Genomic DNA, 15,541 nt, shown 5'->3' on the forward strand with positions numbered 1-15,541 from the left:
GGGAAAGGCATGTTCTAAATTAGCGGTTACCTCGTTTGTTTTCGCTTTACTCTGTTTTTCAAGTCCTCTCCAGATGTGTGCTTTTTAGAAGGAAGAAAAACAAACACTGTTAACATCCTTTCAGTCTTTCAGACTTGTCTCAATGGTGTCTGAGCTGGACTTGCTATCCTGACCTTAAGAAAGCGGTTGGCGTGCTGTGTGACTTCCCTGGCCTGAGAGGACCTGTGTTCACAGAGGCCTTGCTAATGGGACAGCCTCCCACCCTGCCAGCCGCCCGCCCGCAGTGACAGCCACTGGTGCTGGCCCTTGAGTCTCCTTCGCTGTCCTCAGGCTCCACAGGGGCCTCGGTCCTCTGGGGACAGAGCCTGGGTGGGCACGGACGCTTCCTGCCTGACACCCACAAACAGGAGTGCGTTTAGGAGAGGAGGTCAGAGCCTCAGTTGGAGCTCACGGTGGACAGGTGGCTGCCAGAGCTAACAAAGTGCAGGCTGAAAGAGGGGCACACCCACCGCTCACTCCCGGTGGCGGCAGAATGCAGAGCCGGCCCAGCCATACAGGAGTCCGGGGTTGGAGGGGCAGCCAGGGAGCAGGGCTGCCTGCTCTGCCCTCGCTCGGACTGGGGCCAGCTCTGCCCTCGCTCGGACTGGGGCCCAGCTCTGCCCTCGCTCGCATCGCTCAGGGACACCAGATGCCTGCCCGGCTGCTATCTCTGCACCCCACCTGCTTCCCTGCCACCCCTGGGCCTTCTCCGGTCCTCAGGCCAGCTCCTGGACGGCACCTGCCCCCCCTTGTGTGAAGACCGATTGGGGGACTCTCCTGGCCGTATCTGAGCCGCCCTCACTTCCCCCAGTCAGAGCAGCCCTTCCAGTTCTGGCAGAAGGACGCCGGCGGCAGGACCCTGAGGTGTCACAGGGGACTGGGGTGGCAGTTCCTCCACGTCCTGGCCACTGACCAGGTCCCCCCTGAGGCCCCACGAGGCCCAGGTGCTGCCATCACTGCCCCCTAGGAACTAGGTGCGTATGAGACCACCAGGTGACTGGCTCCTGCATCCCCCAAGGTGCTGGCACCCCCTTTACTGTCACCCACCCAGCCCTGCTGCTGAGCGGGTGTCCAAAGTGGATTCACTGATTATTGATGACCTCCCTGAGTGTTAAAGTGCATGTCCCTATGGTGGCCTCAGTGTGCAAAAGCACACGGTTCCTTTAAACACTCACCAAGGAGACTTCATTACATCAAGACACTGAGACGGAAGGTGGTGTACAAAAATATTTTAATATTTTAGAACTTCTTATAATACATTAGGCCAATACTAAAGAGCACCACATAGGCAAAAAAAAAGTGTGTATTTCCCTACAAAGTAAAGCACACTGTAGACACAGCCTTAAAATCCAGCAGCAATGATTGGTCTGGTCCAGTCACAGCTGATTAAACAAGGTCCTTGCAACAAGAGGGTGGAATTAAAGCCAGAGACAGCTTTATGGCTGCTTTGGTGGGTTGTTTTGGTGTCCATCTACCCAAAATCTCAACTCCAAGCTCCAGACAGAGGTAACCCATTCAGACAAATGACATCACTTCTGTCTACACTTGAAAGAAAACAGGCAAATGTCATCACTGATCACCAAACTATAGACATGATTTGCACTCTTCAAACTAACATGTCATCACTCACGTCTGAGCTTTCCAGGATCCCCACACAAAATTCCACGCTCTTTATTATAGTATAAACTCACATTGATTACAAGCACCACAAAATATTTTCCTGTAACTCTTAAATTACTTTAGTTTACTCATTCTTTGTTTTACCAATAAAAAGGAATATATTTCACAAAGGAACTCCATATTCAACATTGAAAAAAAGAAAGCAAAACATTACCTACTTTGAACTTGAATTCTATTGCAAAGCTGAAAGCCCCTGTGTGAGAAAAAGGGCATTAGAATAAGTTAAACAGTAAGGCTTTGCAAATCCTAACATTACATAAGAAATTAGAGGTTAGCAGTTGTTAAAATAGCTCTAAATATATTTAAAATAGCTAATCCCTTTTAGTGAATTTTTTTTTATGTTTCATTTTGGGAAAAGAGAAATACAGTGCCCTGGACTAGAGACAAACGCCCGTGGGCTTCCGATTTCCATGTGTTCCCAGAGCCTTGCTGGGGCACTGGGTGCACATCAGGCCAGGACTCTGCCCTCTTGCACACCTGGTCTTTCTCTGTGGCACTCGCCCTCTTGTTGATGTGCAGTGAATAGAGCAGGTGGCACTGTCGAAACCCAGAGAAAAGAGGAAGTAGGTAAAACGCAACATGCCCTATTTTGGTTGTGCCACAAACATATCTCAGTTGAATTCGGGCGTCTTAAAAAGTTGAAGTATGCTTATCTATTCCTAGAAAAAAAAATCGCAAAACTCAAAACCTTTCAAAATCACCAAGTCTTGCAAATAGACTGAAAGGGGGCATTTTCACCGCTTAAGGAAATCAGGCGAGGAGAACACGCCCCCTAGTGGCAGGCACCCACATTGCAAGGAGGAAAAAGTGTCTTAGTTGGGACCCGCAACAACAAAATTCCTTGACCTTGGTTTTTTTTTCCCCAAACAATGACAAACACTTGCTATTCTCCAGGCAACAAGGTACTTTCACGTGAACACAGAGCCTGCGAAACTTCAGCGGCGTTTCTTCTCAAGCTGTATTGTGTGCACGGGAGCAGGCGGGAGCCGGTTCTCCTCTTCGGACCGCGACGCCGTCGGGGCTGTGGGGACGGCCAGCGGCTCAGAGAAGCCCGATTTCCTGCGGGACGGACGTGCGTGGCCTGGACGAGCGTCCGGGCCAGCAGGGCGCCGCAGCTCAGGGCGCGGGCGGGCGCCTCCGTCCTGCGGGCGGGCGCGCGCTCCGGACCTGAAAAGACCCCGCCAAAGGCTCCCAACTGTCGTCTACACCCGGGTGACGGCCGCGGTGGGAAGGCAGGAGACTTGCAAGCAGCAGAAGTAAGGAGAGGGCCCTGGGGTAGATTCCCAGGTTTGGAAGCTGCCGTCTCGGTCTTGAGGAGAAAGCCACGGACGCCATCGCAGGAGACAAGGATGCGCTCACGCTCAACGTGCAAGGTGCAAGCCCAAAGCATGTTTCTTGCAAACTTTTTTTTTGTTGTTGCTGTGTCTTGTCCCCCTCCCCCTTTAATGAACCAAACTGAGAAGCGCAGGTGCTTTGCAGCAGGACGCTGAGAAGCCAGCCCCACGCCTTTGTCGCCCGTGGAGCTTGGCCCACGGAGCGCCCGTGACTGATGCGCGGACGGCGCCGAGACCGGCAGCCGCGGAGAGAGTGAGGTCCTGTGCCGCTGGCCGCCCTACCAGTCCAGCTTCAGGTCGGCCTTGCTCCACACGTATTTGCCGCCTCGCTTCAGGAACATCTTCTCGTCAAAGCCACTGAATTTTATAGCTTCCCGCACGCCAACGTCCAGGATGGACTTGGAAGGGTCCTTGCGCCCGTTCCTACAGTTCAGGAAACGCATCTAGGAAGGTCAAGGATAGAACTTGGTTTATCTCTGTATCGCTTACCCTGGGTCTGCATGCAAAGGTTCTGCTAACCTAAGTCTGTAGACAGGTGTTTACTCCTACTAGCGGCCAGATACTCAGCTCCTCGGCCACCATCCCCCGCTCACAGAGCTCCTGCGCCCACCGAGGGAGGAGGCTGCGGGGGCACACTCCACCTGTTGCAGGCACAGGAAGAACCGTATACTCGCCACCTGGGGTGCCTGCTCCCTCAAGGGCGCAGGTGGGCCATCAGGAAAGACTTCCCCCAAATGTTGACAGCTGAGTTTTTCTTTTTTTTAATGCGAGGGAGTAGTAGTATGAAAGTACAGAAGCTGCCCCCACATGGTGTGCTTGTGTCTCCTATGACCTATGCTGAGCGTTTTTTGGGGAGCTCACTTGTTAGATCAAGAAGTTATTAAATTGGCATAAGCAAACTTTGGCTCAACTCGGTTTGCTCCAACTATGTTCATTTGCACTCCAAATAGTAAATTCTTTGAATTTTCCTCTCACCGTGAGCCCATCAACTGAATATTTTCATTATCACTTTCCCATTGTACTCCCTAAAGAAAGTTCACGTGGACAAGAAATGAAATGGCTATAAACTGTCCTTGAGGATCTTGAAAATAATGAAATACCAAAACCCATGGGACGCTCTTCTCAGAATTCTGAATGCAATTTAAATATTGACCCCATTTCTCATTTCATAAAAAGCAGCTCTTGGAATGGAACAATTTGTTCTGTGCTAGAAGTACTGGCAAACATTGTGACTCCAGGTTCTGTTCCCTTGGGAGGCAGAGGGGCTAGGCGTGCTGTCGGCTGTGTTCACAGCGGGAAGGTAAGCCCTTCCCTGACCGCCACCTGGCTTTATCAATCTGAACTAGCTGTCAGTGCCTGGTTATTCGGGATAACGTGACACACAGGCCAGCTCCACGCAAGGTAGCCTGGAGACTCCAGTATGGCAGGGCCTGCGCTGTGTGGGGCATTTTGGGCTCTAGGTGGCGACCTCAGAGGCATGACAGGGCAAAGCCAGAGGCCTGGATTCAGGCTGATGCCTGTTGAACTGCTGCGTGCAGAACCCAGCACAGTGATGTCGGGGTCCCTTCATACTAACAACCACTGACTAGAAAACTATGGATACCAGCTAAGGAAAACAGAGATATGCTCATCAGAACTCAGCCCAAGCGTTATTGCTTAATGAATTGTAGGTGATAATTTCATAGCTCATTAGAGATACTCACGTATTCATCCAGAATAAGGTAGGAGTCTTTCATCTGCAAAGGAGACATAAGAGACAAGTTTAGGTTTCAGTGCGTTTCCCAGGCTGTGTCCCTAGCTGGCCGTCTTGCAATGCCTGTGCCTTTGTGCCTTTCTGTTTGCTTGCAACATGTCTCGTCTCGCTCGGGTGCCTTTCAAAGTGACCCTCAGGGGGTGGGGTCTGTGTGCAAGCAGATTCCAGAGGATTCCAGCACAACTGGCTCCTATGACCCACACTGGAGGGCCAAATTCTCTGCTTAGTAGTTGGAGTTTAAAAGATAACGTTGAAATGAGCAGAAGAGGTGGAGAAGAGGTGGAGAGGGAGGAGCCATGTCCCTCCTACCTGCTGTGTTTTCTTTGGTATTTTAAAATCCAGCTTAGTTAATGGGAGATCAAAGAACATATGGAGATATAATGAGCATTGCTTTTGCTGAGTCCCTCTCTATGGGGACTCTCAGGCCTATGCTAATCTTGAGTCCCACGGCTGTCTCCTGAGCCACTTGTGGTTATCCACAGGGCACGCACAGGAGGCGGAGTGATGGCCTTCATCGTTGTTGCACTAACATTCTAACTAATCTCCCATCATATTGGTCATCTTTATCTAATATCTGCTTCTGAGGATTTGTCCTTGTCACTTAACATTCCTTGAAATACGTTATTCAGTGGGAATAGATGTCACGTTGTGAACATACACCTCTACCTGTTCCTTATCTACTGACTGTTTGGTTACCTTCAGTGAAGCCTTTACATAAATACTTGTCTGCTCTGCTCTGCTGGAGACTTTCGATGTTTCAAAGTGGCATTTCTGGGGCTGGCACTGTGGGACAGAGGGTTACGCCACTGCCTGTGATGCCAGCGGCCCATATCAGAGAGCCGCTTGGAGAACTAGGTGCTCTGCTCCCCATCCAGCTCCCTGCCACTGTGCCTGGGAGGGCAGCAGATGATGGCTCAAGTACCGGGTTCCTGCCGTCCACATGGGACATCAGAATGGAGTTTTTAGCTCCTGCTTCCAGCCTGGCCCAGGCCTGGCTGTTGTAGGCACTTGAGGAGTGACCCAGTGAATGAAAAATCTCTCCTTATCTCTCTCTCTCTCTCTCTCTCTGCCTTTCAAATACATACACAAATAAATTTTGTAAAAATAATAATAATAAAGTGGAATGTCAGAGTAAAATATGTGGACATTTAAAAGTTATTACTCTGCTATCAATTTGTTTTCTAGAAAAGCTGCAATGATGTATTATCAATGCACCAATGTGAAATTGCCTCTCTCACTGTCTTCATGCTTCATATTTAATTTGTATTTCTTTGAATACTGATAATATCAGATCACCCTAAAATACTTATTCACTGTTTGTTTTTCTTCTGTAGATGATCTATTTTTGATCATTGCTTATTTTCCTTTGCTACTATCAATAGATTCATATTGACGTAAAAAACTTTTTATATATGATGTTGTATTTGATATAATTGAGTATACATACCATAGGAGAAATTCTACTTTTCATATTTTTGGTGTGTGTGATGTATATTTTAAATTTTTACATTCTAACATATGCCATTCATAATTTAAAGTTGTATTTTAGATCTTATATAAGGAGATCCCTTCACTGTGGCAGGAACAGGCGCCTTCTCCCTTATCTCCTGAGAGTTCGTTAATTATCTACTCTGCCTCTGATAACACCTGGACGTTCCGTGCTGTGGCCCGCACTGCTTAATCTACGCATGAAATTCATCCTAATAGGACATATACACTTGGCAATTACACTAGAAAGTTAAGAGTTGATGAAGCATTTTTCCACCGTCTGTTTAACTTGAACGTTAGCTGTGGAGATAATGCAAGTGAACAGTGTGATGCTGTTGGTATCAGGTGGTACCACGGAGTTCCTTCTGTGTGTAGGCACTGTCTCATACACGTAGCATGTAAAGGTGACCTCACATGCACCACGCCCAGAGAGCACACGGAGGAGTACCCTTCTCCACGGTGCCATCCCAGCCTCTTGTGGACAGAGAAGCCGCAGTGCAGAGAAAACCCCACGGCTGACAGGTGGCAGAGCGGGGCCGGGCTTGGGGGCTGCCCTGCTCCTGCTTCCCAACACTGAACACTCTGTCACCACTGTGCAGACACCCAGGGCAAGAGACCCTTCTCTTTGGAGTCCACCTGACTGTGTGATGGCGAACAAAGCAGTGTTTGTGTTTTACAACCTTCTGGTTAGATTCCGGCACCAAACAGGACACGCCCTTGTGACGCTCTAAGAATCCTTCAAATTCTTCATCGCTGATCACGAATCTCGCGGCTTCTCTTAAAGCATCTGCTCCGGAATTCTCACCCTCAATCAGGAGACACTGGAAGACCTGGAAGACAGAGCAGTGCTGGTCTGGAAGGAGCCTCCGTTGCTTGTCTCCCCAGGCCCGCCTCCGCCCAAGGCTGGCTTCCCCTCCTGTGAACAGGGAAGACCCTGGGAACCAGGAGCATCCGATCAGGATCGCTCAGGGGAAAGGGGAGCCAGCCCTGGTGGGATCTAGAAGCTCAGTCTTAAAATACAAACTTTCAAAAACTGATGTGTTTGATCTGCTCTTGTACTCAGATATTTAAAGACTACGAAACACTGTCTTTTTGTTGAAGAAAATAGGGACTTTAAGATGTATCAAATAAAAATTATTTGTAATCTGAAAACTAAAATAAAAGCATTTTCAATATTGTGTTGTTTCTGTTGATTTCTAATAAGTTTTCATTAAAGTTTCTACAATGTGTGCACTTTTCACTTAATGCATAAAGATGATTTTCCAAAGCTGTGAATAATCTTTTTCAGCCCTCATTTAAGAAAATCAATGCACATGAGTGAGTGTGTGCACCGTGTTAATCCTTCATGAGCAATACCATCAACCCAAAAGGAAAACTCAGAGAAGCAGAGTCATTCATCCCCCGCGACACTGGGTGTCAGCAGACCCAAGACAGAGCCAGAGCAGAGCCCTGGTCCTAGAGTGCAAAGGGACTTTGTGACAGGCTGTTCTGCATAGGACTGCGTCCATGTCATCTTGTGAACTGCTCTGATGTCATTTTCATCAGCATAGGGACAGATAACCCCCGTCTGAGTCTTCTCTCTCCGCTTCCTCTGCACGTCCACTCCTTTGGCCTCTGCTCTGGCCACAGGGAGTTCTTACGGGGCACTCCCGAGGGAGGTGTGAGCACCCTGGGAGTGGTCGTCACATCTCCCGATGCCATAGCCCTCAGGCCCCATCCAGGCCTCTTGACACGGTTCTCGGCATTGGCATTAGGTGTGATGTCATGGAAGGAACACCTTCCGGAATGTTCTCTGGCTGCAAGCCGACAAACGCAGCCTCGCACACTTACTTTCCAGCGGACGGGGTTGAGCGCTTTGATCTGCTCGTTCATGTCCTCCTGCACGTTGAACCGATTGATGACAGAATTGATCTTGAAAGCCACTCTGTAATCCCTGCACCACGCCCTCAGCTTCTGCAGATTGTCCACGTGGTTCTTCCTGCCCTGACCACGGCCGATCAGGACGTTGACCTGCTCGTCAAAGCTGTCGCAGGAGATGGCGAGGATGTCCAAGTACTCGCCTGAGGGAAAAGGCTCATCTGTAAAGCCTGTCTCAAGGACTTTATGATCAGACCATCTCGCTGTTTCACTTTCCTCACAGCGCTAAGGCCCACTGAGCTGCCAGTTACACTTGGCGCTACTGTGAGATAATCTGGAATGGTCATCCGCGCGGTGAGATGACGAGACTCCGTACCGAGCATTTGTAATCTTCACATTATGCACGTGCACCCTTACTAATAGATTTACAGGAATTTCTAAGAACAGTTATTCCTGTGCAGAAAATACGTGACTTCTCAAGTGGGTAGATATGAGGGTACTTCAAAAAATTCATGGAAAAAGGATTTAAAAAAAAAAACCTTGTTTAGGTGCAAAATATTTTGAAATCCACCCATAGCTTCTTTTTTGTTTGTTTGTTTTTGACAGGCAGAGTGGACAGTGAGAGAGAGAGACAGAGAGAAAGGTCTTCCTTTGCCGTTGGTTCACCCTCCAATGGCCACCTCAGCCAGCGCGCTGCGGCCAGCGCACTGCGCTGATCCGAAGGCAGGAGCCAGGTGTTTCTCCTGGTCTCCTATGGAGTGCAGGGCCCAAGTACTTGGGCCATCCTCCACTGCACTCCCGGGCCACAGCAGAGAGCTGGCCTGGAAGAGGGGCAACCGGGACAGAATCCGGCTCCCTGACCGGGACTAGAACCCGGTGTGCCAGCGCCGCTAGGCAGAGGATTAGCCTGTTGAGCCGCGGCGCCGGCCACATAGCTTCTTCATAACATGCATTTTCCATGAGCCTTTTGAAGGTTTCCCATCTTTGGGAAGCTTCCAGACATTCCTATCAGTGATTAAATGTTTGCCTCTCCTTTCCCCAACACACAGATACAGATATGCCATAGGAGATCTCTAATATTTTGCCAGGTTCCTGAGCGTCTGCCAACACCTCTCGCAACCTCGACTCACTATGTCAGCATTCACAGAGCGCTGTGTCAGGGGCAGCTGTCTTAGATGCTGAGGACGGCGGGGCAGAACCTGCCCCTCCCTGGCCGCCACTGTGCAGGCTGTGACCGGGCCCACCAGGAGCACAAAATGCACTCTCTCTAATTCCACCTTCCCTGCCCCATTGCGTCACGTTGGCTCCACGCGCCTTCCTCCTGGCTCTCCTTCCATTTCTTTTGTGTTTTCCTGTCATCCACTGACCTCCCAGGGGCAGCCATACTCAGCTGGGTTATGCCTTATATTTGGTTCAGTTCCAGTTTTCCAAGTTATTTGGATTTTCCTACCTGAATTTTTTTTTCCTTAAAAAAATACTTGAAAATTATAGAATCTGTGGGTTCAAAAAGTATAGTAGATAAAGCCACCGCCTGCAGTGCCGGCATCCCATATGGGTGCCAGTTCGAGTCCCTGCTGCTCCATTTCCGATTCAACTCTCTGCCATGGCCTGAGAAAGCAGTGCAAGATGGCCCAACTCCTTGGGCCCCTGCACCCACGTGGGAGACCCGGAAGATGCTCCAGGCTCCTGGCTTCGGATTGGCCCAACTCTGGCCGATTTGGGGAAGAAATCAGAGGATGGAAGACCTATCTCTCTCTCTCTCTCTCTTCCCCTCTATGTTACGCTGTCTTTCAAATAAATACTAAATCTTCAAAAAAATAAAAAAAAGAGGAATCATTCTCTAATTTTATAGTTGGAGTAATTTCAGTTCCTGTTAGGAGGTTCATTCTATGTTCCCTGTATGCAACATATGCCCCTAGAGCATCTAGCACAAACGAGTGCCCAAATAACGCAACAGACTGTGATTTTAAACAACTCAAAATGTTATAAAAGTTGAGCTCAAGGCCGGCGCCGCGGCTCACTAGGCTAATCCTCCACCTGTGGCGCCGGCACTCGGGGTTCTAGTCCCCTTCAGGGCGCCGGGTTCTGTCCCGGTTGCTCCTCTTCCAGGCCAGCTCTCTGCTGTGGCCCGGGAGTGCAGTGGAGGATGGCCCAAGTCCTTGGGCCCTGCACCCACATGGGAGACCAGGAGAAGCACCTGACTCCTGGTTTCAGATCAGCGCGGTGCGCCAGCCGCAATGGCCATTGGAGGGTGAACCAACGGCAAAGGAAGACCTTTCTCTCTGTCTCTCTCTCTTACTGTCCACTCTGCCTGTCCAAAAAAAAAAAAAAAAAAATGAGCTCAAGTAAATTCCTAGTGGCATATCATAGTGCGAAGAAGTCACTAACTGAATACAGTTTCTGCCAAAGCCCCCAGAATTCAAAGCGGAATCCTCAGGCTCCATCCATTGCATTAACGCCTACGTAGTTGATTGCCAGAAGAATCTCTAACCAAGGGCTATGCTCTGCCACCTGTCTGATTTTTGCTGTGTCTGTGGTAGCACCCTCCTGTTCTCAGCTTGTAGTCAATGCTGTCATAAGGAACAGATCTGCTCAGTCACTCCTCGTGTCTTTCCAGAAGAGCCTGGAACCGACTCCTGTGGATACGGCTGCTGCCCCACTCTCTGTGACCCTGTCGTGCTGTGTGTGTAAGCCTGGAGCCATGAGAGCACACTGGGTGAACTCGTCCAGACTTGTCAGGATTGTTTAGCAAGATTCCTGATGCTCTGTGCTTTGCAGGGGTCTGGTGACAGTGACTGGTACCTCAGCAGCACGTGCCTGAGTGACAGGTTCGGCAGATGCCTCAGACCTCCAAACCCAAAGGAGCCTTCCTGCAGAAACCCATCTCAGCCAGGTCCCTGCAGTCCACCGAGCCTGCGTGGCGTGTGGTGGGGGACACCTGTCCCGCCTCCCGGGTGGAGCTTGTGTGCACCCTGCCCACATGCTCTGTAGCCTCTTTGCCCATAAGCCCCAGCTTATAAGAGCCATGAGGGTTGAGTCTCTGCGGCCGTCCAGTGACTTAACAAGCCCTCAGCAGTGGTGGGGGCTCCGAACAGCTCTTGCTCCTGTCACACCCACACGGGTGGGGAATTGAGGACGAGGGACTGCACAGGCACAGGTCGACATTGTGGTTGTTCCTCACAGCACCGCAGAATACTTGAAACTAACTGCAATTGGGCAATGTCACATTTGGGCAATGTCACCACTAATGACCACTCCAAAAAGGGTGTGGTCTCCATGAGCCTCTCACTTCCTTTTGTGTCCCTCCCCATGCCTCTGGGCTTCTCAGCCACCTCCGAGTTCACTAACTGACCTGTGTGCCATTCAGGCATCTGAGCTCTGACCGTGCCGTGTGGGGACTCACCTGCCCCAGCCATCTGAGCTCTGACCGTGCCGTGTGGGGACTCACCTGCCCCAGCCATCTGAGCTCTGACCGTGCCGTGTGGGGACTCACCTGCCCCAGCCATCTGAGCTCTGACCGTGCCGTGTGGGGACTCACCTGCCCCAGCCTCTCGCAGTGCAGCCGGCATACAGAGCCTGCCTCAGACCGAGCGCATTCCCCAGGCACACACTCAGGAAACTTCCCTCCAGCGTCTGGCCACATCACCTCCAGATCTCTTCCTCCTGTCTCTCTGCCTCGGGTTCCCAAAGCTCGCCTTTGAACCCTGTGCCCTGTGTCACAGATGACAGCTCACTGGTGCTTTGTCGTCTTCCTGGGTTCAATCTCCCTTCATTTGATGCAAGGTCCTACCCATGCCTGCCACCTCTCCCCTTCCACGCTTCCATTTCTGTACCATTGTCAAGGGGCATTGACCAAGGCTCTGTTAGCAACACTCTCAGCAGGTCACAAATGCCCACTTTCATATGACATCAGGTCACGGAGAGCTGTCAAGCGTTCTGTATGACTGTGTCCTGAGATGACAGCTAGCATTTTCCCGTTGCTTACTGAATGCCAAGTATCGCTGTTAGGACAAGCCACGGATGTGAATCTTAGAATCTTAGCTCTCAGGGGGCTTCAGCAATCTTAGGATCCAGTGATTTATGACCCTGAATGCACAATGAAATCCCCCCAAAGTGGCCAATCCACACCCCCTGAGGCTCTGATACCACAGGTCTCGGGTCCAGCCCAGCTTCCCACAGAGGTATTTAGTTCCACAGAAGTCAAATGTGTTAACTTCCCCCAGCAGCAGCTAAGCTTGTCCTTGGCTCTGCACACTCAACGCACAGGCTCACCGTCTCGCCCCGCCTGCTTGCTCGGAGCCCCACAGAACTCAGTGCCACAGAGACACGCACAGCTCGCAGAGAGGGTCATCCGCCCCTTGCAGTTGCCCAGCTGGTCTGGCCTCAGGCCCTGAGGGAGCAGTAGGAAATGGAGACACCCACAAGAAGGCAGCAGGCGGTGGGCGCTGCGCTCGGGGGCTCACCGTAGTCCTTGAACCAGCGCTCCCGAATCAGGCTCCCGTTGCTCACGATGCTGACACTCTGCAGCCGCAGCTCCGCCTTGCAGAACCGCACCAGCTCACCCAGGTACCTGCCGCGGTCGTGGATGAAGGGCTCCCCGCCCGAGAAGTTTATCTTCTCCATCCCTGGGAAGGGCGAAACGTCAGTGTGTCCACTTCCCAGGCGCCCTCCCTGATTTTCTTATTTTCTCAATGTAATAAATCAGATGACGGAAGCACCTCAGTGTCGTCCCCCGACCCAACCCTAGCTGCTCGTTTGAATTCAAGGGGGATGAGGAGGGTGCTGTGCTGTTTTTTTTTTTTTTCCTTTTCTGAAAGATATGCACCACTGTCTAACAGTCTACTCAGGGCACTTCCTTACACAGATGAAGACTTTTTGGAAGACATAAGCACAGGGAGGTGACTCAGAGACTTGCAAAACAGGAAGCCACTTGTCAGAAGGCACCGGTGGGCCAAGCTGAAGGCTGCACTTGAAATTTGCCAACGGCCTGTGGGCAGCACGTGAGTCTGAGAAGCCATGTGACCGAGTTAGCAGGGAGTTAAATGATCACAATGATATTTTAACAAGAGAGCAGCGGCATGGAGATGAACCTGACCTACACCGACACCGCGGGCAAAGACCTAAGGCAGCAGGTTTCTGCCTGAGGGATCAACCGTGGGCCCCTACGTGGATGCCGTGTGGGACCCCGTCAGCCAGATCCAATCGGGGCACCCTGTGTGGTTTCATTCCCATGGACTCTGCGTTGGAAGACCAGCCACTGAGCAGGGTGGTGGTGGGACGCCAGCCTGCTGGGTGCCCAGGGCTAGCTGCAGAGGAGCTCTGGACAGGATAAGAAGCTGAACGTGGACGGAAGAACAGATTCGAGAGGAAGATGCTGCATTCTAATTTCACAGGCTGGGGGCCGGCGCTGTGGCACAGTGGGTTAAAGCCCTGGCCTGAAGCACCAGCATCCCATGTGTGCACCAGTTCTAGTCCCGGCAGCTCCTCTTCCAATCCAGCTCTATGCTATGGCCTGAGAAAGCAGTCGAAGATGGCCCAAGTCCTTGGGCCCCTGCACCCACATGGGAGATCCGGAAGAAGCTCCTGCTCCTGGCTTCGGATCTGCACAGCTCCAGCCATTGTGGCCAACTGGGGAGTGAACCAATGGATGGAAGACCTCTTTCTCTCCCTCTCTCTCTCTCTCTCTCTCTCTCTGCCTCTCCTCTTTCTGTGTAACTCTGAATTTCAATAAATAAAGTAAAACTTTAAAAACAATTTCACAGGCTGGGCTCTCACCGAATGCCTGCAGACTGTCAATGGGGTCCCGCTCAGTAAACAATCTTGAGAGCAAAGTCTGACACGTTTGTTAGAAGTACGTTTTAAAATTTTCAAATTAAGAGCATGCACATAATTCAAAATAAAAGACTCAACTATTGCTGTCCTTTTCAAAAAACAATTTATCTGAAAGTCAGAGCCACAGAGAGAGGGGAAGAGACAGAGAGAAATCGATCTTCCATCAGTTGGGTCACTCCCCAGATGGCTGCAATAGCCAGAGCTACACTGCACCAGGCTAAAGCTGGGAGCCAGGAGCCTCCTCCAGGCCTCCCAGGGGGCAGCAGGGGCCCAAGTACCTGGGTCATCTTCCGCCACTCCTCCCAGACCATGAGCAGGGAGCTGGATGGGACTTGGAGCGGCTGGCACGTGAACTTGCAACCGTATGGGACTCTGGCATCGCAGGCCTGGGCCCCACCCACTGTGCCACAACACTGGCCACACTACTGCTGTTTCTGCTTGGCGTTTACTTCCAACTTTGCTAGTGAGCTGTGTCTGGAACAGCCAGATCCATTTTCGGTTTGGACAGAGTCAGAGAGTGGCACAATCTCCCCAAACTGCCTCTTTCCAAGTGCTGTGAAGTGGGCAGGCACCACTGCTTGTAAGTAGAGGTGGGAGGGGGGCGAGCGACCCAGGCTGACTCCGGGCCAAGCCGGCTGTGCGACGTGGGAGACCAGGTTGCCCTCCGTAAGCCCGCCTCCCCCCCTTAGAGATGCATCTCGCCCACAGCGGGAACAGCCCCTCACTGACCTGGAGCAGCTGTCCAGACTGCATGCCTGAGCCCTGCTGTCCCACTGCACTCCCTGGGGCTCAGCAGCCTCCTGTCTTCCCTGGCTGGGACTCACCTGCTTCCTTGAGTAGAAGCAGCCCTCTCTTGGCCTCCTCGAGGGGCAGCACAAAGGACGTCTTGGCTGTGTGGAAGCAGAAGCCGCACCGGTAGTTGCACTGGCGGGTGAAGTGGTAGTTGACGCTCATGGGCGTGGTGGGCACATCGCTGTCCTCCTCCTCTTCTTGCCCTGGGGTCTCCCCAGGTCCTTCTCTAACCTGTTGCTTCTGTGCCTTCCAGGCAGCTGGGAACGAAAGGGTGGCCCTCAGCCAGCACAGGAGTGAGGCCAAGTTGCTGTACAGGGAGTCCAGAGACCACCTGAACGCACTCAGCAACCTCCCCGCGGAGGCAGTGCTCTCGAGAATCCACATGGTGGCCCCTGCAGCAGGAACTACTCTGTCCACCCGGACACTCACTCACTCACCTTATATGAGGCTGAGCATCCTGTCACAGGGGGCGGAGCACACCTTCCTTGGCTAACTCTCAGCTGAGTTTGAGTTTCGGTTTTCTTCTTCCTGAAAATGAAAGTTGGAACACGGCCAAGACCAAGGCTCTAGGACTCGGGCTGCTGCTGCCTCTCTGTTTGCCTGGCTCCATGCGCAGGAACCCTCTGTGTAACCCGGCTGAGCCGTGGAGGAAGACATGACACTCATCGGTAGCTGCCCCCTACATCTGCCATAGACGGATGCAGCTGCACAGATGAAGCTGCCCTATGCTTGCTGTGCTACTGGGGATGCAGTGTCAGGTTCCTTC

At 51.6% G+C, this 15,541-nt stretch overlaps 1 protein-coding gene across 1 annotated transcript; it reads right to left on the reverse strand.

Annotated features, from left to right (window-relative positions):
• Positions 1 to 1,253: 1,253 nt before the first annotated feature.
• Positions 1,254 to 15,190, reverse strand: RSAD2 (radical S-adenosyl methionine domain containing 2). The gene is made up of 6 exons (XM_002721134.6): positions 14,808 to 15,190; positions 12,615 to 12,776; positions 8,125 to 8,354; positions 6,975 to 7,124; positions 4,757 to 4,789; positions 1,254 to 3,496 (listed from the first exon to the last, which is right to left on the reverse strand). The coding sequence occupies exons 1-6, from the start codon at positions 15,157 to 15,159 to the stop codon at positions 3,332 to 3,334; spliced, it is 1,092 nt and encodes a 363-aa protein (XP_002721180.1). The 5' UTR covers positions 15,160 to 15,190; the 3' UTR covers positions 1,254 to 3,331.
• Positions 15,191 to 15,541: the final 351 nt, after the last annotated feature.

The sequence above is a fragment of the Oryctolagus cuniculus genome, chromosome 2 (assembly GCF_051225735.1).
Source record: "Oryctolagus cuniculus isolate XC-2025 breed Fujian yellow rabbit chromosome 2, ASM5122573v1, whole genome shotgun sequence".
NCBI lineage: Eukaryota > Metazoa > Chordata > Mammalia > Lagomorpha > Leporidae > Oryctolagus > Oryctolagus cuniculus.

What these genes read in the sequence shown, in the direction of transcription:
- RSAD2 (XM_002721134.6), bottom strand. Translation starts at nt 15,159, where the DNA reads ATGTGGATTCTCGAGAGCACTGCCTCCGCGGGGAGGTTGCTGAGTGCG. An exon ending in TCAACCCCGTCCGCTGGAAA is followed by an intron (nt 7,125 to 8,124) that starts GTAAGTGTGCGA and finishes TCTGTCTTCCAG; the next exon opens with GTCTTCCAGTGTCTCCTGAT. An exon ending in ACCTTATTCTGGATGAATAC is followed by an intron (nt 3,497 to 4,756) that starts GTGAGTATCTCT and finishes TGACCTTCCTAG; the next exon opens with ATGCGTTTCCTGAACTGTAG.